The 26519-nt window shown below is 43.2% G+C and overlaps 1 protein-coding gene across 4 annotated transcripts in view; it reads left to right on the top strand.

Moving 5' to 3' along the window:
- Window positions 1-26519, top strand: part of RASGRP1 (RAS guanyl releasing protein 1) — a 99435-nt gene that overhangs the window by 50156 nt on the left and 22760 nt on the right. For 2 of the 4 annotated variants that reach the window (XM_088456625.1, XM_088456623.1), the window contains exons 2-8: window positions 451-629; window positions 21379-21484; window positions 23893-23955; window positions 24088-24219; window positions 24308-24461; window positions 25880-26053; window positions 26147-26263. In XM_088456625.1, the coding sequence (XP_088312751.1) occupies window positions 554-629; window positions 21379-21484; window positions 23893-23955; window positions 24088-24219; window positions 24308-24461; window positions 25880-26053; window positions 26147-26263 (822 nt within the window). In that variant the 5' untranslated portion in view covers window positions 451-553. Of the gene's footprint in view, window positions 1-447; window positions 630-21378; window positions 21485-23892; window positions 23956-24087; window positions 24220-24307; window positions 24462-25879; window positions 26054-26146; window positions 26264-26519 lie in introns of all 4 variants that reach the window. The other 2 variants (XM_088456624.1, XM_088456622.1) reach the window with 1 other exon arrangement.

Raw genomic sequence — 26519 nt, 5'->3', positions numbered from 1 at the left:
TATGTTTTGTGTGACTATTTCCTCTGAATGTTCATGCCAATAGGTTTGTTTGTTGATTCATAGCTGGGACAAGAGGGGGAAGTATAAAAAAATCTGTGCACTTCTTCATTAAAAGAATCAGATTTCCTGGGGAGTGACGTGTAAGACGACTGGCATGTTTGCAATCAAATACGGAATAACAGAGAGGGACTTTTTTTTAACAAAAAAAAAAAATTTAAAACAGATCTGCGGCATTCTAAGGAATCCTTTATTTGATCATTGTTATCCCATGAAGAGAACTATGAACACTGGGTTGTGTTTGGCATGGGAGGAGGAGGGATAGGAAGAAGGAGGTAACGTTACATGTCTAGCACTGGGCTCTAAAGATCCTGACATTTCCATGCTGTGTCCAATAATATGTGTGTGACTGTCACTGTGGTTTTAAGTTTCTCTTTTTTTCTTCTTCAGCAGACCTGCTCATGGCTGTACCACTCTCCCCAGACTTGCCTTGGAGTTAAAACAAATCATACATTGCACCTCACACCCTAAGCTTCCCCAGGTCCCTCCCATACGGATGATGATGCCTCTGGGACAGCTCATCAAAGGAGCCACCTTGGACGAACTCATACAGCTGTGCATTCAAACTTTTGGTGAGTTATCAAAACTGTTTCTTTATTGTCTTCTTTATCCTTAGAGTTAACCAATTGAATTTCCCTTAGGAAAACAAAATGTCCTGTACTTTGGGATTTTGATTTGTCCAATGATTGCTGCATGTTTAAGTGGAAAAGATAGCTTCAGTCTATGACGGCCAGCCATAGTTGTTGGTTTATTTTGACTTATTTGTTTGTGTGAACAGAAATATTTCCCAATGTAGAATTGTTATTCCCTGTTGAAGCTGCCTGCTATTACACAGTATTGTCAGCTGTTGAGTCCTCCGGGATACCACTGTGTCTATCCTGAGTTCATTTGTTTTCTCTTCCTGGATCCAGCTAATACATTTGAAACTGTTTATTTCTAAAAATACATGTTCTCTGAATATAATGTAAAATAGGAATAGGAAACCAACCCAGTAGTTGCAGTATTAAAGGTAGCTTGCATCTTTACATAATTATATAAAGGGTGTTACTTGGAATAATAAGCATTATCTTGCTCTATTATATCTATTTACTTGTTTTCTGTTTCAATTTGCAGTTCTCGTTCTAAATTTCATACAATATTAAGGATAGGTAGCTGTGAATTTTATGTGCACATGGTTTTCATGTATATTTTGGTAGCAGTGTTTTCTCTTTACTAACACTCAGTACTGTTAGGCATCTATGTACTAAACTTTGGAGAGAGATAAAGTGGATGGACATAAGGTACCAACCAATCAGCTTTGGTACCTTATTTCCACTTTACTTCCTCCAAGGCTTAGTACACAGGGCCTGATTCAGAGGCGCTCGCAAAAAGCGAGCGCCCGTTCTGAATCAGGGCGGCTGCTTTTTTTTTTTTTAACCGGCCTCCTGTTTGCTCGCTAAGCTGTGAGTGACAACCCACAGCTTTTGCGAGCGGCCAGGTGATGGTAGCGATTATTGCGACCATCGGGCTTGCGACGAGACCCTTGTGGTAGGGTCTCGTCTGCCGCAAGCCCCAGTGAGCTTCCTGCTCAAATAGAGCAGGAAGCTCACTACTGACATCACGAGTGTACGCCTGCGCATGCGCAGTACCCCACCATCAACCCGCTTGTGAGCTCATAGCTCTTACAGCAAACAAATAGTCTTGCAATTCCAAGCATCACTCACAAAATAAGCCATTCTTTTCTCTAGGGAGGACAAAAATAAATTATATGGAATTGTGTTTTTTTTTTTTTTTAAATGTTGTAGAGATTCCATAGAATTGTTCAGACAAGATTGTCTGGCCAGTGCAATTATGTTTATAGTGTCTGAAACATATGAACTAATGACGTATCCAACATTACAAGGAACTAGAGGTTTTAGTGAGTCTCTAGATGTCATCACTCGTTGTACCGCAGACTTGCTTCTTCTCCTAATAATAATTACTTCCTATGTGTATGCCACTACAAGCTGTGACACTTTTCACTCACACACACAAATTATATAATTGTGATATTTATGTCAAAACTAATTTCTACATGTTGTAATGGTCCTCATGTGACTGTGTACAGCCCGCAGTCTAGTGCATTGGAATCAAGTCCATTGAATTTTGTATCTCTACTTTGTGGATATTCCATGAAAATATTCCTTGCGTGTTCCAAGCTGAAATCTTGTGTGCAGTGCACCTGACAGAAAGTGGAAGCATTTCTGCAGTTGTTCAATTATTTGGCTGGGAAGAAATATCGATTAAACAAAGAGAAATTACATTTTAGAAAGAAAACAAATAGTATAGGAAGTGACACCATGGTAAGCAGAAAGCTTGGCTTGTTTTAGATGGCAGCTGTCCGGATATCTGGTGTTGGAGTGAAGAGATAAGTACTCTGTCTGCTTTGAATGATTACCAGTGAGGTAGTGTTGTGGTCTGCTGAGGGCAAAGAATTCCACTTGGTGATAAGCGCAGATTAGGGCATGTCTGTATCCTCCAAAACAGTGATTGCAGACTTGTTTAATGGGACACGTGTGTGGCATAATGGAAGTTTCACACAAATCAGGCCTAATAGGTGTAAATGCATTGTCAATTATATTTTAAAGATCCACTTATCTTAGAATAGATATAGACAGTCGATTCTAATAACATTCACAAATATTTTAAAAAATCTAATACAAAAATCATCAGAACTGAACGTATCTGAGAAAATGTTGTGATCATGTTAGTTTTTCTCCCTGTACCCAGAGGGCTTCCTGCAATTTGTGCTTTTCAAAATAGGTAATTGTAACTAGTTGGCAATTATTACCTGTACTGTATACACTGTTGTTCAGTGTGGCAGATTTTATGATACTATTTATTTCTTCTCTCCGGGAGAAGCCCAGAGAGGGGATGAAGGTGACCACTCTGGGGGTGGGTCTCTTTAGTCACCAGGTGAAATTATGTGAATCGATCTATTGGCCACGCGGGATCATCGATGCAGATCTGGCAGCCACGCAGCTTCTAAGTAGGTCTGACCTGTCTGAAACACATTGGGGACAATCCTACTAGGTGCGAATTTCGAGGTGCAAGTTTCTGTTTTCACTTCGAATTCACATAGCAAATTAATTTTCCAATCCAATTAGTAACTAGCACTGATCAGTCAGACTGAATTCGCAACTTTCCACTTGCACCTACCTGAGGGTGAGAGGTGGAAAGGAAAATATTTTAAGTTTAAAATGTGGGGACACTGTGCTGAACCCCCTTGGACACCCCCCCTAATGACTAATTAGGCATTTGGAAGTTTAAAATGAGCTTAATTAGTCCAATAATTACATGTCATTTTTTTGGGTAAAAAAATAAATTAAAAAATCCATCAAATTACCCCAAAATTTACTTTTTCGTAAGTTTAGGCACCCCAAATTTAATTACAATATTCTTTAAGTTAAAAAATAATTGCTTTTTATGAAAAAAATTAAAATTTTTCAAGGTGCCCTCAAAGTACCCCAAAATCACCCTTTATTCCTACTTTTTTTGCATTTTTCGTTTAATTCATTTGAGATTAAACAAAATAAGTTTTTTTTTTAATAATCTTCTTGCATTTAAAAAAACAGCCATTTGACACCATTTCAAAACCTACAGTACCTTCCTAATGCCCACAAACAGCCGTCTATATGGTCCTGCTAACGAAATTGGCCATTTTGGGGGGTCCAGAATGGTCTCCCCACATTTTCATGCATTTCTCGCAAATCTCATTTGGCAGTCAATTCGCACCCCTCCGCTGCGAGTAGCGCGAATAGGCATTTTTTATTGGTTTTGAGAATTCTCAGTAGCGTGCTTCGCTGCGAAGTGTGCGAGTTTCAAGAAACAAACTCACTACTCGCCATTCACTCCTAATTGGATTGAGCCCACTGTCTCTATGACTCGCTGAGAGCTCTCAGGCTGCAAAGGAGATCCCAATGCTAATTTATGCAATGCCCATTAAACGGCCCCGACACGCCAATGTTTGCCTATCCACCCCCCACTGTTACCTCCCCCAAGCACTGATGACCTGTCACTCACTTTGCGAGTGAATCCTCTCTGTCAGTGTAATTGCAAAACAATTGCTGTGTGTGTGCAGTGCGTCTTTCACACATGCGCAGAGCCGTAGCTAGGCATTTTGGTGCCCTGTGCCAGAAAAAGCAATGGTGCCCCCCCCCCTATAATTTAAACAAGCATAGTGAGCAGCGAAGGCATGCACCAAAAATAAAGGGGGGCGTGGCCTCACCAGGATGGGATGTGGCCACACAAAAGTACCAGTTCACATTACACTGCACATTAGTGTCTGTTATTCACATTACACTGCACAGTAGTGTCTGTTATTCACATTACACGGCACAGTAGTGTCTGTTATTCATATTACACTGCACAGTAGTGTCTGTTATTCATATTACACTGCACAGTAGAGTCTGTTATTCAGATTACATCACAAAGAAGTACCCCAAACATGTTACGCCTCACAGCAGTACCCCTTATACATGTTACGCCACACAGTAGAGCCCCTTATACACATGCCACACACTAGTGCCCCTTATACATGTTATATCTGCAGTGCTGTTGGTAAGGTGGAAGGTACACACAGTTAACAGTCAGTGTTGGAGGGGCACACAGCTGGCCAGTAACACCAGGGGAATGGGCACAGAGCCAGCCAGGAAAAGGGTCCCTCACCTTGCAGGGCACTTTTCTCCACCAGCACAATGTACACCTGAGCAGCAGCAGCACCAGCTTCCGGTTCAGATCTGTTTTGCCAGCACCAACGGGTCCGCAGTGTTTCGCACCGCGGCAGACACCTCCCCCGACTGGATCAGACATCCTCAGAGTGGAGGCTTAGGCACAGTGAGTGTAGAGTGGCTGCAGGAGCAGAGTGTGAGGGAGAAGGACCGGAGCCAGGAGCACAGGGAGAATCACTGAGTAATCGAGGAGCGGCCGGCAACTGCAGAAGCGGACAGAGGAAGAAGGAGCCACAAGCACCATGGTGGGGATTCTGGGAGTTGTAGTGAGCACAATCCGCCAGCGGCGATTGGTTGAGAAGACGCCGTCGGCAGTGATTGGCTGCTGCGGCACTGCATACAGGCAACAGACCCGCTCTGTTGTTTTAAAAACCGGGTCCCAGCTTGTAGCCCTCCGATTCTTTCCCTCAGCCAGCGCGGCCAGTGTTAGACACTGAGCCTGTGCTGACGTTCATGCTACCGAGGCACTTGAAACATTGTGGTGGGCAGCCTGTTCCGTCCTCAGGGCTGTTCCGCTCTGTGTGGAGGCACCGGCCGCACCACCCAAGCTACGACCCTACACATGCGCAATGGCTAACAATCACTCAATCTGCGTGAACATCGAAATTTGCATGAAAATCTGAATCAGGCCCTTACTCGGCTCCCAGTAAGGATGGTGGGTTAGCCATCGATGGTACCATCAGTGGTTAACCTCGATGGCGTGTAACCATCAGCAGGAAACCATCGATGGCTTTGCCCACCGATGTAAACATAGATAGGAGCACTTGTAATAAGGGCATGAATGAAATTAGTAATAAGCAATGCTGATACACTTAAAATTAAATAGAACATAAGTGGTTTAAAACATGAATGTCTATAACTCTTTGTAGTGCAGTTATGGAGCTGGGCAGCAGGGGCTGCGGATGGATTGTGCCTGGAGGGCAGTGCTTCTGTGCTCGACGTTGGAGACGCAGAGAACTTGTATCTAACTGTCTCTATTCCTACCTTAGTCTCCTGGCAGCGGTCACTTCCTCTCTGTTGGCAATGTTATCAGGGCTGCCGGAAGTGATTTGTGATGTCACATACGGCAGAGCGGATGTCGGCTTACCCAGTATCCAATGTGTTTTGTGCTATCAACCACTTTGTCAAGGATACTCTCCATTGTGCAGGGTCCATTTTATGGATAAATTCTAAAAAAAACCTTTATTTAATTCTGCTTTAAAACATGGAAGTCCCCAGCCAGATCTCTGGTAATAGAGAGTATCAGCATTGCTTTTTACTAATTTCATTTATCCCATATTTCAAGTAGGGATGTGCAGGCTCAGATTAGTTCAGATTTTCCTGCCAAATTCAGATTTCATGGACTTTTGTCCAGGAATGATGATGTTTGTCCATGAAAAATTAGGTTTTGCCTCTTTCTGAGACCCAATTTTTGGCGTGCAAAAATCCAAACTTGGCAGGAAAATCCAAACTAATCAAAGCCTGCACATCCCTAATTACAAACGCTCCTCTCTATGCTTGCAAATACCCTATGGATCTGCTAATAGAACTTAGGCCCTGATTCAGACCCACTCGCTGGTCTGAAGTGCATTTTTTTTTTTTCCGGTCTGGCCTCCTGGCCACTCGCTAAGCTGTGGGTGACCACCCATAGCTTTAGTGAGCGGCAAGGTGATGGGCGCGATGGTCGCGACCATTGGGCTTGCGACGAGACTCTTGTGATAGGGTTTCGACTGCCGCAAGCCCCAGTGAGCTTCCGGCTCTAATAGAGCCGGAAGCTCACCACTGACATCACTCGTGATGTCAGTGGTACCGCCCCCCAAATGTTAGGCGTTCCTTCGGGAACATCTCCGTTTGGCCAGCCACCCCCCCGACCCGCCTACCAAACGGGGCGAGCTGTCAATCAACATCGACAGCCGCCCCTTTTGGATGCGAACGCCAGAGCGAGTGATTTCTTGCTCGCTCCGGGGCTCGCGCGTGTGTACTGCCCGGCCATCGACCCGCTTGCGAGCGGTCTAAATCAGGCCCTTAGTGCAGATCACATAACTGTGATGGTCAGCCCTGCTCTAGTAGTCCCTGGACAGTGGGCCAATCAGATTTGGGGGCAAGGCTTTGCGGGTTGCGCTGGAGTGGCAGAGCTATGCTTCATGCCCCGGTGCCAGGGAAGAAAATAAAAACCATTGTGGGGCTCTGAGCTATCGATGGCGGAGAACCATTGATTTCTGTCATCGGTGTCAAAACCATCGGCCATCAATGGCAGATTGTACTTAGATATACAAGTATCACATTTCCAATTGATCAGCAGTCTCCTGGTGCATCCTAGTCGCATGGTATTGCAACTTAGGGCCGGATTCAATTACCCGCGATATTATCGACGATTTTTTATTGAAAAATGGAGAAAACTCCATTTTGAGAATTGGGGAAAATTAGCAAAATCCCTATTTTTGGGTAAAAGTGTGGGGATTTCTTTCAGAATCCTTTGGACAGCCCCACTAATGATACTTTAGCGAAAAAATTTTTTGTAAGTTGCATACTTTGGCAAAAAAAGACAGCTGAAATTTTGGTCAAAATTGTTTTTTTTTTCATGAAAAATGCGTTTAACGTATTGGGTCTGGTATTTCGGTGGGCCATAAGGATGTGTCAAGTGTTTTAAACATCGCATGTATAAAAAAAAACTTTGACCGAAATTTCAGCAGTTGTTTTTCGCCAAAGTACGCAATTTATGATATTTTTTTTTGCTAAAGTATCATTAGGGGGACTGTCCAAAGGGCTCTGAAAGAAATCCCCACATTTTTACCCCAAAATAGGGGGTTTTCACATTTTTTTTCACCTGCCCTAGACAGGAGAAAAGATTCCTCCACTTTTAGGCAAAAAACTAAAGTTTTTTCGCCGTCGTTTGCGAAATCAGCCGCAAAATCGGCTGACCAATCGCCTCTAATTGAATTCCCCCCTTACATTCATTTTTAGCAAAAACAGATGCGTAAAAGATGCCAAGAGGGTCTGCTTGGCGCGACTGCATACTTCCATCTTATCACTGACAGGAGCAGAAACAAACAGGTCATGACAACACAGACTGACATCTGCATACTCTGGCCGCCTACTATACAAGATAAGAAGCGGCAGGAGAGGGGAAGATTGCAATGCATTCAGGGTAGGTGGTGAGGAAAGGCTGGGGAAATAAACTACCATGGTTCCTGTGGGAAAGTGGGGCATGAATTACTGGGAAACTTAGAAACATAGAATTTAACGACAGAGAAGAACCACTTGGCCCATCTAGTCTGCCCCTTTTGTTACCTTTTTGGTAACATCACACGTATTTGATCCTTAGTTCTTTGAAAGGATATCCTTATGCCTATCCTAAGTATGTGTAAATTGCTCTACTTTCTTAGCCTCTACCACCTCTGATGGGAGGCTATTCCACTTATCCACTACCCTTACCATGAAGTAATTCTTTCTCAAATTTCCTTTTAACCTACCTCCCTCCAGTCTCAATGCATTATCCCCAGCATCTACCGGCCTCCACCGGCTCTTCCCTGGCCCTTCCCCATGAGACCATGGCCCTTTTTGGGTATGTTATCACCCTATTTAAAAAATAGGGGGGCGCCAATGCTCTTTCTGGCACAGGGCACCAATAAGTCTAGTTACGGCTTTGGTTCCCATTGTAGTACCCTTAATACTATATTTAGCCTTTGGGTTTTTCAAACCCTAGTGCATGATTTTACATTTTTTGGCATTAACCTGCAGTCACCATGTTCATTACCATTTCTCTAGTCTACCTAGATCCTCAATCATTTGTTTCACCCCTCCTGGTGTGTCTACGCTATTGCATACCTCTGTGTCATTTGCAAAAAGGGGGAAGGAATTGTAGGGGAGGAATTATTTTACAGGGACAAGTACTGTAGATGCTGAAAGGGTGTAATATAAATTACTGGAGGGTAAGTGAGGGGGAAATTAATTACAGGGGAAGGGGACGGTGGTGGGGGATACATAAATGACCACTGAGAGCTCTGTGGTGAAAAATTAATTTAGGGGCGTGCAGGAGAAATAAATTTGGGTGGAATGATTTACACTGGAGTGTGGTAGGAAAAGTGGGACAATGCAGTATAGTTTTGTACCTCCCAATTGTCCTGATTTTGTGGTCTGCAGGACAGTCGGAAAGTTTGTCCTGCTTCATGCTGCTGTATAGCGCTATGTGCACTCACATTTTATGAGCAAACAGATGTGGAGGGAGTTGGTTCCTTTGTATCATGGTCATCCCCAATTCATGTTATGGACATGCTCAGGGAACAAGTAATACCCCTTTCACACTGCCATAAAATAACCTGGGTTACTGCACATGAGCGCGCAGCAACCCGGGTTTGCTGTGCAGTGTGAAAGGGGCCAGTAGAAATAACTTGGGTCGAGCCGGCATTTCAACTCGGGTAGCGAGCAGGGTTGAACACGAGTTCAGCCCGGTTCGCGGTGCGAATGGGTAACCCAGGTCGAGGCGACCAGGGTCCCGGTCAGTGCGTAGAGAGAGCCAGCGCTTAGAAATGATCTCATCTCCAAGCACCGGCTCATCGGCAATGGCGGTGATGTCAGTGACCCGGCATTCGTGCCAGGTCGGGCCGCCGGTCTGACAGGGGTCGACGCATGCACAAATCCCAGGTGCTACACACCATTAGCGATTTGAAAGGGGTAAAAGAAAGAGGGGGGATTCTAAAATACTGAACTTCCAGCAATATATTTGGCCAAGGGTTACCTCTGTTCTCATATTTTTGAATTATGGTATTTTTGTTTACCATACTATTTTAACACTGGTAAGTTATTATAATCAAGAAGTTTGACAAACATTGCTCTGACACAGGGCCTAATCTAGAGGTGGACGCAGATTAATTGAGGAGTCGCAGCGCATGGTAATATGCAAATGCTAGTTTCAGCTCTCCCCTTGTGTACTAATGTGCATCGGACAGTGCAAGTCCTGAGACGCCCACTTTTAATGTCCGTGGATGGTGCAACTCCTAGTTGCACCATTCACTCGCCAGTGGTTCCAAAAACTCCAACATTCACCATCAACACTTGGGCCAGCCTAGGGCTGGCGCAGTGTCCTCTTCTGAACTCGGGCTAAACATGGCCTCAGTGGCTGCAGCTCTGCACGCCTGTGACATTCCTATAACAAGCTCATGACACTAACTTTTTTTTTTGCGTTCACTTCAGGCCACCTCTCAGTCACTGCAAGTTGCGCAGCTCTTCACACGCTGGTTCTGCACTGTGGAGCAGATGTTTTAGTCTTTATAGATGACCTCTTCTGCATTAAGGGGTTGATTCAGACCCAGATGCTAAGTTGCGCTCTCTCGCTGCAAAAAGGGGCCGGGTATGCAAATTCTGCAAACGCACTCTCTGGTGTAAGGACACCCTCTAAGTCTTAGATAGCGACGGCAGAGCGAACGCACGCCGGTATAAAGATGCCCACTTTTCTTTCTTAACAATTGTCATCTCAAGGAAGTGTATGATTAATCAGAACCATCGGAGCAACATGCAGGACTTGAGGTAGACCCTACCCCACCGCAAGCACTGCGATCACTGCAGGCTGAAATACAACCAAGTGACGTGTACAATGACGCCTCCCTGGTAATTATGCACACCCATAAAACGCCGTTTAGCTCCCAGACACACCTGCATTCACAGCACCATTCCGCCGTTCACAAGCACCTTCCCCTGTTGCCACCCACAAACAGAACTATCTGTCACTCAAAGTAGCGCTCTGTCTTTGTGTTAAGCGCGCACGATTCCCGATAGCAATGACTGGTTCGCGCACCGCGATGCATGCACATACGCAGATGGGCGTCAATCGCCCATAGCGTGCATCTGCGGCTTAGCGTCCATGTCTGAATCGGGCCCTAAATCCTTGCACATAGCTAATGCGCACTCTGATGTCCTGTGTACATTCCCTTTCTTTAGTCATTATTTTTTGCTGCACAGTGGGGGTCATTCAGACCCGCTCGCAAGCGCAGGACGCTCGCAAGCGGGTCGATGTTTCCCCTACTGTGCATGCGCACGACGGAGGGAGCTCCATCGTGCGCATGCGCGAGACCCGGCGAGCGACGGGCTCTCCATTGCTTCGGGTCTCGCACCAAAGGGGGCGTGCTGTCGATGTTGATTGACAGCACGCCCCCTTTGGTGGGCGTGCCGGGGGTGCGCCTGCCAGACGGAGGCGTTCCCATGGGAACGCCTACCGTCTGAAGCCGGCCCCACTGACATCACTAGTGATGTCAGTGGGAGTGCTTTTGGCTCTGATGGAGCCAAAATCACTCCAGGGCTTGCGGCTGCGAGACCCTACCGCAGGGTCTCCGTCGCAAGCCCGATGGTCGCGATGGTCAAGACCATCACGACCATCATCATGGACGCTCGCATATGCTGTGGGTGGTCACCCACCCATTTTCATGGAGGACGGCACTGATTCAGAGCGAGCGCTCTGGTCAGAGCGTTCGGCTCTGAATCAGGCCCAGTATCCCCAAATAGATATATTTACAGATTGTTAAATGGAGACACTTGAGAGGACCCTTATGGTGTGAAATTCACTTTACAAAATGAAACACCCTTTCCTAAAAGCTGGAGTGCAGGGCATGTGCCCTGTGGGCTCAGAGCTCTGTGACAGCTGAGAGCTGAAATGTCAGGGCCACAACACCAGTCACAGGGTGTTTGATGTGAGGAACTCCAGCTGTGTCCAATCAATAAAGAATTACATTCGGACACTTTGTTGCTGCTTGTTTGAAGCAGTTAACCGTTTCTTTGAGGAAGAAGAAATTGTTGTCATTTTATAGGCAAACAGCAGCCTTGAGGAAATATTCATAATAAGAGATTGTTGTTAAAAGAGTTTATATTTTGTTGTTGCAATATTGACTTTTAAAATAGAACATAATTACTTTTTTTTTAATCAGGTAGTATTTATTAATGTTTTTTAATACAACAAAGAAAGTGACAAAAAACAAATAAAAACAACAACTAACTACCAGGTACTAAAAGAAGAGTCAGGTAAGTAATCAGCAATATACAGACCTGTAACAGGATGTACAGTAGAATATAGATCTCATGACAGCTTAGGTTACATCTACTGAAACTAATCAGAATGGAGTGGTGAATACATAGGCTTGCCATATCATCCCTTTAATTCGGAACACGCTAATTACACATTTCTGTGGCTGATTAAAACCAGATGAAATGGAGACTTGGGGGTATATTTACTAAAGTGCGGGTTTTTAGAAGTGGAAGTGTTGTCCATAGCAACCAATCAGATTCTAGCTATTATCTTCTAGAAGATGCTAGATAAATTATATCTGATTGGTTGCTATGGGCAACAACTCCACTTCTAAAAATCCACCCTTTAGTAAATATACCTCTTGAAGTCAGTCAGCCACAGTATCTGTGTAATTAATGATATGAAAAACCTATGAATAAATATGGAGGCACAGAAGGATTTAACCACCTTATTGGTTAGTAACGAGAATAAACCAAAAAAGCACATCAATAAATAAAGTAATACATTCCAAACAGGGGCATATCTATAATGGGTGCAGGGTGTGCGGTGCACACGGGACCCTGGGTTCAGGGGGGCCCATACCGCACCTCCTGCACCCATAGTCTTATTCTTACCTGTCCGTGGTACTCCTCCGAGCTGGTGCTGCACAGCAGCAAAAATCACTGGAAAATGGTGGCGGCCATTTTCCCGGTGACTCGCGCATGCGCAGAACTGCTGTCCCCAGGAAAACTGCGTGGGCACCATTTTCCCGGAGATCTGTGCATGCGCAGCAAATTCTGGCACTAAGCTAGAATCTACTGCACTGCGGGACTGCCAGAGAGAGGAGGGGGCCCACACTGAGTCTACACACGGGCCCCCTCCTCTCTTAAAACCTGATTCCAAATGAAGTAATTGGTCACAGACACATAGGGGTCTATTTATCAATCAGTGAAAAGTGTGGAGACGTAAACCAGTAGAGAAGTTGCCCATAGCAACCAATCAGCTCCTAACTATTATTTTATAGACTATACTTGATAAATGCTACTTGAAAGCTGATTGGTTGCTATGGGCAACTTCTCCACTGGTTCAATTCTCCACACTTTTCAGTGCTTGATAAATAGACCCCATAGAGATAAAGGGCCACATTCTGAGTTGCATATACCTCCCGGTCTACTTGCACATCTTTCAGACTGGTATGCATCTCAGCTGTTTCCCTGTGGCAGCTAAATGGGCGATTTTGGGTGACAACAATGTGATCAGACATAAGAACCATTCTGAGGATGATTTGGGGTGTGCCATGGCTGTGTTGCAAGTAAATAATTCTGTTCTGAGTTAGGCGTCTGCACAGTGAGCTCCAACTTCAAACGTATTTCCTGCACCTAGTATGGGGTAGGTGTAAGTACACGTGGTAGTGATGATGGCTGCTCTTGCAAGTGGCGCAGTGGTCAGGTGCATACGACTCGGAATACGGGCTTATAGTCACATTAGTATATCATTCACATCCTGTTTGCAGCAGGCGTCCATTGTTGAGTTCGCATTACGTGTGACTGAGAATCAGGTTTATAGCCACTACAACAAATTATGGTAAACATTAAGCAAAGGGAAAAGGAAAACGTGTCAAGTTTGGAAAAGGACACATAAGTCATCAGACAATGACTGCAGTGCATGACGTGAGATAGTCCATCTGGACTGAGGGGTCTATTTACTAAGCCTAGGACGGAGATAAAGTGAATAGAGATAAAGTACCAGCCAATCACCTCCTAACTGTCATGTCACAGACTGTGTTTGAAAAATTACAGTTAGGATCTGCTTGGTTGGTACCTTATCTCCAACAACTTTATCTTCATCCAAGGCTTAGCACATAAATCCCTAAGTGTTATAGTATATCGGCATAGTGTTTCTGTTGGCGTGAGCAAGCCGTTCATGCCACACTATGTTATTTACCAGTGTCACCAAATTGCGGATAAGCAATTTCTCAAGGGCCTTCCATGTTTTTTTGGGAAGAAAAAATCCCAAACATGTAACACATATATTAGGATGCAGTTATATCCACAAATAGGCCAAAGGAAGACTTCAAAAATGCATATTATAGGATAGAAATGGGGACATGAATGCTGGTGTTCCAAACAAACTCCACCACCGCCAACCAAAACAATTGTACCTTACAGCAATCCTGCCATATTTACCTGTTTTGAATTAAACAATTAAAATATTTTTACTTTAACCCCTTCAGTGCGGAAGACGATTGGGACTCTAGAGCTCATTTAGACCCGTTCGCTAATTGCGGCCGCTCACTCCCAGTGTATTTAAATTTTGCAAAGTGACGTCAAGGCAGCCGCTAGCTCGGCAAGGCATAAGCACGCCCACTATGTCTTGGCGAGCGATCACTTTGTAAATGTAGACGCCCATTAGCGTGTATTTAGACGCCCACTAGCACACGTCATCTCCAGGAAGTGTGTTAAAACATTGGTACATCGAGGACCTTCGGAAGCGATCGCATCGCTTGTGGTTGACTCTACCCTCCCGCAAGCACTGCGAGCAGTTACGGCTAAAAAACAACCAAGTGACGTATTCAATGACGCTACTTTGCTCATGATGCACAGCCATTAGACTCCATTCTGACGGCCAGACACTCCTGCGTTCAAGCATCCACTCCACCGATCACAAGCACCTTCCCCTGTTACCACCCACAAACGGCACATTCTGTCACTCAAAGTAGCGGGCAGTCTGTGTACTACAAGCACACGATTCCCCATCGCTAAGACTGGCTTGCACACGTGCATTGCAAATTATACGCATGCGCAGACGGGCGACTATCTGTCAGTGCGAGCGGACGCAGCTTAGTGAGCAGGTCTGTATCAGGTCCTCAGTTGGAGAACTGGAACTATTTTGAAATTATTTGCTAACTTATCTCCACCCTTTGTAAATCTCTTATGCTTTCTTGTGAACATTCAATAAGAAATTTATATTTACAAGCAGAATGGCAATTAGATATTAAGAGGGAGATTTAATAAAGCTTGGAGAGAGATAAAATTGGAGATAAATAGAACCAACCAATCAGCTCCTAACTGTCACTTTACAGGCTGTGTTTGAAAAATGCCAGTTAGGAGCTGCTTGGTTGGTGCTATTTATCTCCAGTTTTATCTCTCTCCAAGCTTTATTAAATCTCCCCCTAAAGCCCTTATTCGCCTCGCTCTTTACACAAACTGCCGCTTTCCAAGTAGTTCAGGTACATAGGCACACAGTCATGTGCTCAGATTAGTGTGGATAAAGAAAAAGGCCAAACCACTGCCACTCTGCGCCAGTTGCCGTGCTCATTGTGCGGAAGCATGGCATCTGCTGGTTACAGGGAGCTGTGTCTGCCCTCTGCTCCGCGCTCTAACAAGTCCAAACAACGTTAATTGCATGTGATAAATGTAGTGTGACATGTGCATGTGTAGGCAGGATGGGGGCACGTTGGCCCCATGCTTGTTTTATAACATAGCCTTGGTGATAAATTAGTGCACTTTTGCCATTGTAAAACATAACAAAGACAACATGGCAAAACCGCTGTTCTTTTGTAATATTCTTGTTGAGAAAATGTAAACATGACATTTCCAAATGTGAATATCCATGGTGATGACTGTGTCTAACTACAGCATCCCTTTTCAAGATGAGGATAATAAAGAACAGATTAAGAATAACAATGATTCATGGCTCACATTAATCAATATTGAACATGATCTACTGCATGACCCAAACTTCAAAGATGTCATTGAAATCTTTGCCGGTTAGAATGTTTGGGACAATGCTGTGCTTTAGTTTTAATAAAATAAACTGAATAAGATAAATTATTTTATGATGTGAAGGGTGTTGTTTTGTGCCTTTGTTATCTAACAGATTGCTTTTGTTTTCATTTACAAACCAGGTATCTGTCTGTAAGGAGCAAAGACTTTGGGTTGAATGTAATAGGGCAGAGGTTCCCAATCACGGTCCTCAAGGCTCCCCAACAGTTCATGGTTTAGTGATATCCATGGTTGAGCACAGGTGACTTAGGGGGTCATTCAGACCCACTCACGAGTGGCAGTACAAGTGGGTCGATGTTCCCCACTGCGCATGCGCACGACGGAGGGAGCTCCGTCATGCGCATGCGCGAGACCCGGCGAGCTAAGGACTTTCCTTCGCTCGGAGTGTCTCACCAAAGGGGGCGTGCTGTCGATGGTGAGTGACAACACGCCCCCTTTGGTGGGCGTGCCTGCCAGACGGAGGCGTTCCCATGGGAACACCTACCGTCTGAAGCCGGCCCCACTGACATCACTAGTGATGTCAGTGGGAGTGATTTTGGCTCTGATAGAGCCAAAATCACTCCTGGCCTTGCGGTTGAGAAACCCGACCACAGGGTTTCACTCGCAAGTCCGATGGTCGCGATGGTCAAGACCATCGCGACCATCTTGTTGCACGCTCGTATATGCTGTGGGTGGTAACCCACAGCTATACGAGCGTCCAGGAGGACGCTCCATTTTAAAGGAGGTGGGCCCTGATTCAGAGCGAGCGCTCTGGTCAGAGCGTCCGGCTCTGAATCAGTGCCTTAATTAGTACTTCAGTCAATTTGATTTAACCACCTGTGCTTAACCATGGATATCACTAAAACCTGAACTGTTGGGGAGCCTTGAGGACTGCGTTTGGGAACCTCTGTAATAGGGTATGAGTTTGTAAAAGTGCCGATTTTCCTGCAATTTTGCAATGAAATTTATAGTGGCAATATTTTTTTTAAGGCAAAATCAATCAGATTCTGTCATTAGATTTATTGCTGCTTTAAACCCTTTTGCAAAAATCTGCACTTTCACAAACTCATCCCCTATTACATTCTCTCCCCTTATGTTGGTTGACACATTATATAATTACACCACTATATAATTTTTACAAATAAGTTTTAGTGCATAGGACTGCCACAGTTATTTGTCCAGAGACTTAATTCAAATCTTAATTCAGACCTATGTGTAGCTTCATCAGGTTAGATTGTTTTTTTGCTTTGTTTTTTAATTTAGGATTTCATAAAGATGACTGTAGAGAGCACTAAAGCTCCCTGTGACAATAACACGGTGAGTGTCTATGGTTCTTGTGAGACTGTCTATGGTTCTGTGAATGTGCTTGATTATATGCATCTTCAGCTGTCTCCGGCGCTGAATTTAAAGGGGCAATAATATTAAATACAAAACACGCCAGGTTTTGAATGTACCATTATTGCTTCTTTAAATCCAGGTTTCAATACCAACGAAGACACTGCGGCTTTGAAAACTCAGCTTAGTAAATATAACCATTTTCTTTCACTTTTACAAAGTTATACTACGCAATAACTTTATAAATAGAAGGCTGGTGCGTAATGTCTATCACATATGTCAGCAGTGACCTTGTTCGGTCCCTGTATAGACACAAGGCTCCAACGTGTGAGTACAGTGGTTGGTGCTAAGCTGCATCCTTTTCCTGTCTCCGTCTGAAAAGGCAAAGTGCACAGATGGGAAAATAAGGACATTATCTAGTCTAATGTGTGTTATTGTGTATAGGCTGTAAAAAGCTTACAACTCATACCCCTATGCTGAAATACATGTGGACACTGATCTGACATGTGCCTATAATATTTTATTATACTCTGTAATTAACCCTTAAAAGGGTCTGCTAACTGATTATAGTATACCTGGAAAATCATATTAAGTTTTGTTTTGAAATAATTTTTATGTAGTAAGGGTTGTATGTATAATGTATCAAATTGTTTTTAAATAGTATGACAGTACCCAGAGCTCTGTGACTGGAAAATTCACTCTGTACTATTGGCTGGATTATGCAACAAACACGTAGATGTTTTCATTTGTTTGGTCATACCAGTTTATCCTGATTTAAATATGATAAATATACTCTTCTTGCCTTATGTATGTGTCCTATGATGTAATTAGGTTTCTACTTTTGTCAACAAAATTGTTTACGAATTAAATAGTTTGGGCTTAAACTCTGGTCAGCCAACAATCAGAAGTATGTGTTCTGTGTGATGATGTGATAACAATATGATAACAAATGTCCAGATCAGTTCTTGCCCAGTTACTCCGGATGATCATATTATGTATATATAGTCTAGTTTGGTTTTAATATAAAATTATTTTGAGCATGGAGTGGAAAGAAGCTAAGGAAGTCTGTAACACAGTGGTACATCCCATTAGCAATGTTCCTAAGTCTGGCTTTGGGGGAGTTCTCCCCTGTTTACAGGAGGGTGGGCAAACATTCCTAATTCCACCCACTCCTCCAATGAAGTAGACAGGGAGGGGGTAAAATAATGCAGTTCGTGGTGCCCAGCTCCTACCTCTCACACATGGACCTACCCCTCCCTGGATCTCCTGGTATGGGATTGGTGTGTCTGATCAACGTTAGGGGAACAGTGTTATGTCAAAACCGGCATTGTAGTAGTAATGCAATGTACAGCAATTGCACTATGCCGGCTTTACAACTTTAACATGATGGTAAAGTATCATGTTTAAAGTTCTAAAGCTTTACTGTTCAAAATCCTGCACCTGATGTAGGGCAAGTGCAAGTTTCAATGATGTGACTGATGGTGGCATATAAGGACGCACCAATCGGTATTAGAGTCAATCAAATTAGGAGCGAAGGGGGCAAATTGCCTTTGGAATGGCATAGAAATACCGCAACGGCACGGCAATATGCCTGCCTTGCAGCCCAATCTCATCCTGGACTCGCACATTTTTGTTTACAGCCCTACGGGTCTGTGATTTGCGAGTCCGGAGGTACCGAAAGTGCGCATAGGGCTGCTCACTTGTGGGGGTGAGAACAGCGCTCCTAATTGGATGACCCCTAAAAGTGGGTGTCTCAGACCTTGCACATTTAGCCGCATGGATGTACACAAGCGAAGCCATTTGTCGCGGCATTTACATAAATTCGCCAATGAACTCTTGTGCATGCGATTCAACATCAGGCCCATCGTATGCACACAAGAGGCAGCCTTTTTTGGCAATCACTTGTTGTTCTTGAGAACTCACAAGCTCCCAGTGCACAGGTACACATTGATAATTCTACTACTACAGGTTGAGACTCCCATATCCAAAATGCTTGGGACCAGAGGTATTTTGGATATCTGAATATTCCGTATTTTGGAATAATTGCATACTATAGTGAAATATATTGGGAATAGGACCCAAATTTAAACACAGAATTCATTTATGTTTCATTTACACCTTCTACACAAAGCCTATTTTTAATACTTTTGTGCTTTAAACAAAGTTTGTATACATTGAACCATCAAAAAGCAAAGGGTTCACTATCTCAGTCATGCTAAAAATATTCCGTATTTCGGAATATTCTGTATTTCGGAATATTTGGATATGGGAGACTCAACCTGTATTACTACTACTACTTCTACTACTAATAGTAATAGTCATAATTCACATTATTAAAAAATTCCAGGCTAATCTAATATCGTCTATGTCCGATTGACATCATACATGTTTTGGACATACAAAACATATTGTCATGTCATAATGACCAGTCTTCAATATATTGTGTAGTACATTCTTATAACCTGTAGGAGTCACTATTTATAAGTCTCTAGGAAGGTAGTAAATTTATACTTTCAATTACAATAATAATAACTGCAGTAAATGTTTACAGATTTCCGTGTACAGTTTCAATGAATGCATCTACCGGCGATGATTGTAGAAAAGTTCTAGCTCCATTTTTTCCATTGCCACTGAGTGCTGCCTCTTAGCAGGGGGCCACGCTGTGTGTTATCTGGAGATATGGATGGAACTGGAAACCCCCAGGGACTGATTCTTTGTTAATGTTCCTCCCACATTTCCCAGCACAGAAAGTCTATTGTTTGTCACTCTGGAGGAAAATGGAGGAAGATTGCAATCACATTAACATTAATACAACAACTTTCCCTGAATGGAAACGCGGCAGGAAATCTTCTGCTAACCTGCGAGAATACAAGATGAAATGGAGAAACAACCTCCCTAATTTAGTTTTATTTTCCATGACGTGATTCTCAGCATAAATGACAGATTATGTGCTAAAGTGGTGCCTTTGTATGCTCAAGCTGATCTTAGAAAACTACATGCCACGCTGTATAATAATCCTGAGTACCTCTGCATGTACTTCTTATGTAACTAGGCTAAGGGACAGGCTGGTGCAATAGCATGTGGCACTCTGGGAGTTTCACACAATAACTTAGCCTTTGTCCAGCAGTTGGGATAGCGACAACATCCACACCTGAGGCTAAAGGATGGAAGTGTGTGGTCACGTAGGGTGTGAGATGTATGTAGCCGTTCCTTTACTATGCTCACCTCGAAAATGTCTCCTGAAACCACTTCTGGTAATGTTTTAAAAGAGAGAGCTAGAGAGGAAGTATAAAGCAGGGCGTGAGAGGCAAAAAAGAGATCAGTAGCTTCCTGTAGGTCATGTATATGTGCAAGGAGAACAAAGGAACACCAAGGGGGGGAATCCAGTGCAATTTGGTAATTGAGAAACTTTGCAGACATTGCACTAAACTGACTTCCCCTTGTAATGTAAGATTCAAGTGCGTCAAAAAAGCCTTTATTTAATTTTTTTTGATCATTCACAGATGGAGCTTGGAATCACTAAACATAAGCTGGTGATTTGCTCAATTGTGCCTTTTGGCCCTACCCCAGATATACAAAAGCATTCACCATAATGTTTAGATTGTACGCTAGCGAGCAGGGCCCTCTTACCTTGATGTCTGACTGTTATTACCCAGTTTTGTTCTATTAATGTTGTTTCCATTTGTAAAGCTCAACGGAATATGCTGCGCTATTGAAGAAACTGTCAACAAATAAATAAATAATAGATATATGATAACCTTATTTTTAATGTACATATAATACCTGAATGATATTTATATATCTGTACAGCAGGTGTGGAACACTGCATTACCCATATCAAAATTTGGGGAAGGGCACGGTGATGTCACTCCAGCATCCCAACAGTGGTTGAAACTACCGCTGCTGTACAGGCTCAGAGTTGTGGGGGTGCCGGTAATGCCAGGCAGCCCCCTGGAGGCCAAACTTTGCTCTCAGTAGATCAGAGTGGAGGCCTCATTTGAGCATGAACGTGTCCGGCTATACATGCGCCAGGTGAGTGAATGACCAGGAGGATCCTCCAATCTTCTCTTCTGAGGAATGTTTGGATCACAGGAGGGCTGTCTGGCATTACCAAATAGAAATACATTACAGAACTGCTTAGCGCTGTCACATCAATTTTTTATAGGTATCTACTGACTTTTATTTTTTTCCAACAATGTCTGTGTGTAAGTAACATTGGTGGATCTATCCAGTACCCATCAGCACCAGAATGATTATTGGTCATGACAGTCCAAATGTAGCCAATCAGAACATTGTTGTATCAGTGCCACAAATAGAAAAGGCAACAAAGGGTTATTGAAAGCTTATATATTCTCGCTTTAAATCTGCAGCCGATATTGCTGAAATTGCGCTGTGCACACCATTCTCACCTTATGCTATAAACCCTAATGCACTTATCTCTGCCACCTGCAGCAATGCTTCTAAGTCTTCTAATCATTGTCTTTACCATTATGATTTCCAGATTCCGATGGGAATGTTTGCCAGAGCAGCGAGCTAGTGCAAATCATGCTGACCATGCATGGGTTCCTGATTCCCTCTGCGGACCTGCTCAGCAAGCTCAGGACACTATATCCTTTGCTGCATAATAGAACATATTATTTCAGACCTGCGATGATGGGTAATATCACAGATGTCCCTCATTATCCAGAAATTGTAATGAGAAAAGTTCTATGAAAAGAGTTCTATGCACTATGGCAGGGGTAGGGAACCTTTTTTCTGCCGAGGGCCATTTTGATATATATAACATTATTTGGGGGCCTGGTGCAGCCATGCCCCCTCCATATGAAGTCACACGGGGGCAGGGTCACAATTGCCCGTGATTACAGCAATGCCTGGAGCAGCCTGAGGATGCTCCGGGGAGCTGTAAGGGTAGCGGTGTGACCGTATGAAGCCAACCTAAGAACACTCCAGGTGGCACTGCTGCATAGATTCTGGCTGCCATTCTAGGCACCCTGCCAGCCAGATGAGGCTAGCAGAAAAAAGCTCAGAGGGACAGTTCGAATGATTCCCCGGGCCTTATACGGCACCTGGGCCTGAGGTTCCCCATCCCTGCACTATGGCTTGGTTCTATAAACCCGTTACCCACAAAGAGTAATGACAGAAATATACCCAAAGCACTGTGCTTGTATGTAACAACCTTTCATATAAAAATGTTTTTAAGTTCAGTTGGTCCTGAAAAACTTGAACAGTCCCAGGGACAAATCTTTAAAACATGCGTCTGTTCCTGGTGATTACAGACCACTGAAAGCTACAGTATGTGTCCTAATGTGATGAGAAGAATGGACGCAAGACATAAACCACAGACTGAGGGTTAGTTGGAGCAGGCTCCATAGCAGTGTATGGTGCCACATGAAACAAAATTCTTATTATCCAACCTGCTTGTGTTCTAATCTCGATGTAGTGACTAAAAGCACATGTAACTAGCAGGTGTTTATACATGTGAAGCAAGATCCAATAACAAGTTACCTATAATGGAATATAAAGGATATGACTTGATAGACTCTTACACACAAAGAGCTGAGCATGTGTGAGACTAATGACAGACATGTGCTTTTGGGGCTGTATGTAACTAAGATTCCCGTGGGAGAAGCAGAGCCTGGCAACAGAGATATTACATTAAGTGCTTGTTTATCTACAACCTACTTAATCCTCATCATCTGCCAGAGAACAGGCAACGTACTGTGTTACACTATAGCTGACACTACTTCGCATCTGAAACTATAGCTAATATAATATAAAATAAGAAGTCTATATACTGAATCTACCTATTTTTAGTTATTATTTATTTATTAACAGTTTCAATGTAACGCAACATATTCCGTTGCGCTTTACAATTGGAATAACGTTAATAACAGACATAGAGGTAGGATAGCCCTGCTTGCAAGCTCACAATCTATAGGGAAATAGACTAGTGCTCACTCAAAGTCCGGCGCCGGAAACCTAGAAAGGGCACTCTAGAGCGCGTCTGAAAAGGGCCACGAGAAAAGGGGGCATGTCTTTAAGACGCGCCATCTTTTCATCATTCATGGGAGCAGACTTGCCGGGCTGCCCCCCCAAGCTCTCCTCTCTCTGTGAATAGATGCCGTGCGCATGTGCACGGCGTCTGTTCATCGGCGGTGATCGCTGCACCGCTATTTTTCCCATCCGCAGGGACAGCACCCGCCATGATGTTTTAGCGGGAACGCTATAGACATTGATACACAAGGAAAGGTGCTACATATTGCTACAGCCAAATTGCAGAGGTTCTTGGTGGGCTGTATGACCCAGTCACACTGGAATGTTGGCCTAGGGTTAGGAGGATGTGAAAGTGAAGAAAGAGAAAATGTGCGAGGTTATGTGTGGACTGTAATAAGGGATGTAATTATATAGGGAAGATATGAAGGTTATGTGTGCGGTTCTGGAATCTGAATCTTGTCTGAAGAGGTGAGTTTTCAGTAAATGCTTGAAGGTTTGGAGACTGGAGGAAAGTCTTATTGTGCGTGGGAGAGCATTCCACATATGTCCTGTAACCGTGAATGGGAGCAAGTAATGCATGTATGAGAGACGCAGATCTTGTGCAGAGTGAAGATGTCGAGTTGGGAGATATTTTGAGATAAGTGAAGAGATGTACGTCAGTGTGGTTTGGTTAATAACCTTATGTGTAAGTAAAAGTATTTTATATTGAATACGTTAGGAAATCAGTAACCAATGGAGGGACTGACAGAGCGGATCAGCAGACGAAGAACGTTTGGTGAGGAAGATCATCCTTGCAGCTCCATTCATAATGGATTGTAGTGGCGGGAGTCTGTTTTTGGGAAGACCAGTAAGGAGACATACCTACTGCAAACAAAGTAATATAAATTTCTCAGAAATTCTATCAATAATTAAAGACTTGTGTAAGCGGTGTCATTGTAGTCCATGTCACCGATGTTACTCTTTGGTCATGTCACTTCTCTGCATAGTCTCTTTTTGCTTTACCTTAACTGACTTCCCTAACGTATGAGGAGTCTCTGGAGAAGCACTCTTTGCTGTTCTGCCTCAAGATCTGCTACTTTGTAAGGTAAAATTACACCTTTATGCTAAATTCATGTCACCAAACCATAGTCTCATGTATCAAGACTAAACTTTATCCCTGTAGTCTTGAATTTTCTATGGTCTTACTAGATTGCTTAAACTCTTCCTTGTCCTTAAGGTACTGGATCACAGAACTCTGGACTATGTTCAAGATGGACTCTCGTCTCACTCAGACCATGGAGGAGTTCCAGGAGATGGTGCAAGCGCAAGGGGAGGAGTCACACTGGCATCTCCTTGATACTGCTCAGATGTGAGTGATCAGAAAATGGGCATGGGAAGTGTAGCATTCTTAAGTGATCACAAAGTGACTATTTTATTTTTTTGTAAATCAAACCTAGTAACTCTCGGGACTGGTCTCGAAAACTGACACAGAGAATAAAACCCAACTGCAGCAAGAAGAGGAAAGTATCACTTCTATTTGACCACTTGGAGCCACAGGAACTAGCTGAACACCTGACTTATCTAGAATTTAAATCATTCCGCAGAATTTCTGTAAGTCACATAGGTTCAGCATCTACATCTTACACTACCATTACTCCCCCTGGCTTCTGTCAGTGTTATCTTGGGAGTAATATGTTCAAAATGACCTTTTAACAACATATTCTGTCAGATCTGGGAAATAAGACCGACTCCATCTGATCTGGTATCATTATTGTGGAAATCTATGGCACTGCTCACGGTATAAGCTTGGTTGTAGGTGTTACCACTATTTAAGCCACAGCCTAAATTATAGCTCTTGCTGGTCTTAAAACACTTCAGTTGGCATTGGACTTTCTATCCTTTATCTGATTTTTTTTTTCATGTACCAGTAATTTCAATGTAAATTTTTAGTATTTTTTGTATTATTATTATTATTTTTAATGTATTCACAGTTTACATCTGTCTCACAGTTACGGAAGCCCTACCCCAAATCTCTATTTAATATATGAATGTAGTCAGGGATGAAAATAGATATCGCAGGGACCGATAGTAAAATGCTGCAGGAGCTCCCATACTCCAGTATTAACACCCAGCCCTCCCCACCCCTCTCCCAGGAACTGCTTTGGAGCCTCAGTTGAGCTTTCAATTCCAACTTGACAGGAGTAATGAAAGCGGAACAGAAAGTTAAAACAGACCCCCCCGAAACGCTTACCCAAAAGAGCAGAGCAGTCCCCTCAGCTTTAGTACAGGCTGCTGTGCCATAATTACAATTCTGTATGTAGTGTAGTCACATGGATTGTTACAATATCTACTGTCAGCTGTATGAGCTATACATTTGTCTCACTCGGCTCCTTTCACTATGAAGGTTATTTGGACAATAAGCATTTCTCTACTAGGGAAAAAGAAAACAGAAAAATATTTTTAGCCATTAAAATAAAAAATTATTATATCTATTTTACCAAAGCTATATTGTCAGTTCTGTATTTACCATACACACCAGCCTAGGTTACCACAGTCCAATGGGGCAGCATAGACGTGGTTCTGTGTTATGGTATTACCATCTTCCATTTCATTCTTATTTTTGCTTCTTGGTCTTTGCAACTAACTATTTTGCCAATATGAAATGTTGAACATGGGGTTATTGAACCAAAATACAAAAGCAGGTGGGATATATAGTTACTTATGTAAGGGCAACTTACTAAGTTAGGGATTGTCTACTCCAGAGGTACCCTTACAGTCCAGGTTTTAAAGATATCCATGCTTAACCACAGGTGAATTTGATTTAATCACCCATGCTCAACCATGGATATCTCTAAAACCGAAACTGTTGGAGTGCCTTGAGGACCGGGTTTGGGAATCTCTGGTCTACTCACAATGATGAAAACTTTTCACTCGCAACCTCCAACACATTTTTTCTATGAATATAAAAAATGTGGAACAGTGTAAATGTTTGGTTCCATTACAGTATATCTTTGATTTGTTTCCTTCAGTTCTCTGACTATCAGAACTACATTGTAAACGGCTGTTTAAAAGATAACCCCACTATGGAGCGTTCAATCACCCTGTGCAATGGCATTTCTCAGTGGGTCCAGCTGATGGTTCTGAGCCGCCCGACTCCCCAGCTCCGAGCGGAGGTTCTCACCAAGTTCATTCATGTAGCTCAGGTAAGCCTCAACTGCATGAAATGTATCCCTGGTCATATTCTGTATCTAGGCATATACAATTCCTTACACTATGTTCATGACTTGTCCCCACAGAAACTTCAGCAGCTGCAGAACTTCAATACTTTGATGGCAATTATTGGAGGTCTCTGTCATAGCTCCATTTCCAGACTCAAGGATACCAGTTCCCATGTGTCTCATGATGTCCACAAAGTAAATAAAATTCTACATTATTTTATAAACATCTTTGTATCGCAGTTACCTTTCCAATAGTGATCCATTGTGCCAAATTGAATATATTGTTTGGAACTTAGAATTAGTCCCTTCTTGACCTTACACTATAGATATAAGTCATATATTTCCTGGACTGATCATGAGAACTGCCATTTGGTTGATCAAAGGCCTTTTGTTATGTTAGAGGTACATTAAAGAGCACATTGTAAGAAAAGAGCAGGCTGCTGGCCATCAT

This window comes from Taudactylus pleione, unplaced genomic scaffold, assembly GCF_031769625.1.
Source record: "Taudactylus pleione unplaced genomic scaffold, aTauple2 ptg000707l, whole genome shotgun sequence".
Classification (NCBI taxonomy): Eukaryota; Metazoa; Chordata; class Amphibia; order Anura; family Myobatrachidae; genus Taudactylus; species Taudactylus pleione.
Note: the sequence above shows the minus strand (reverse complement) of the source record. Positions and strands in the feature narration are given on the sequence as shown.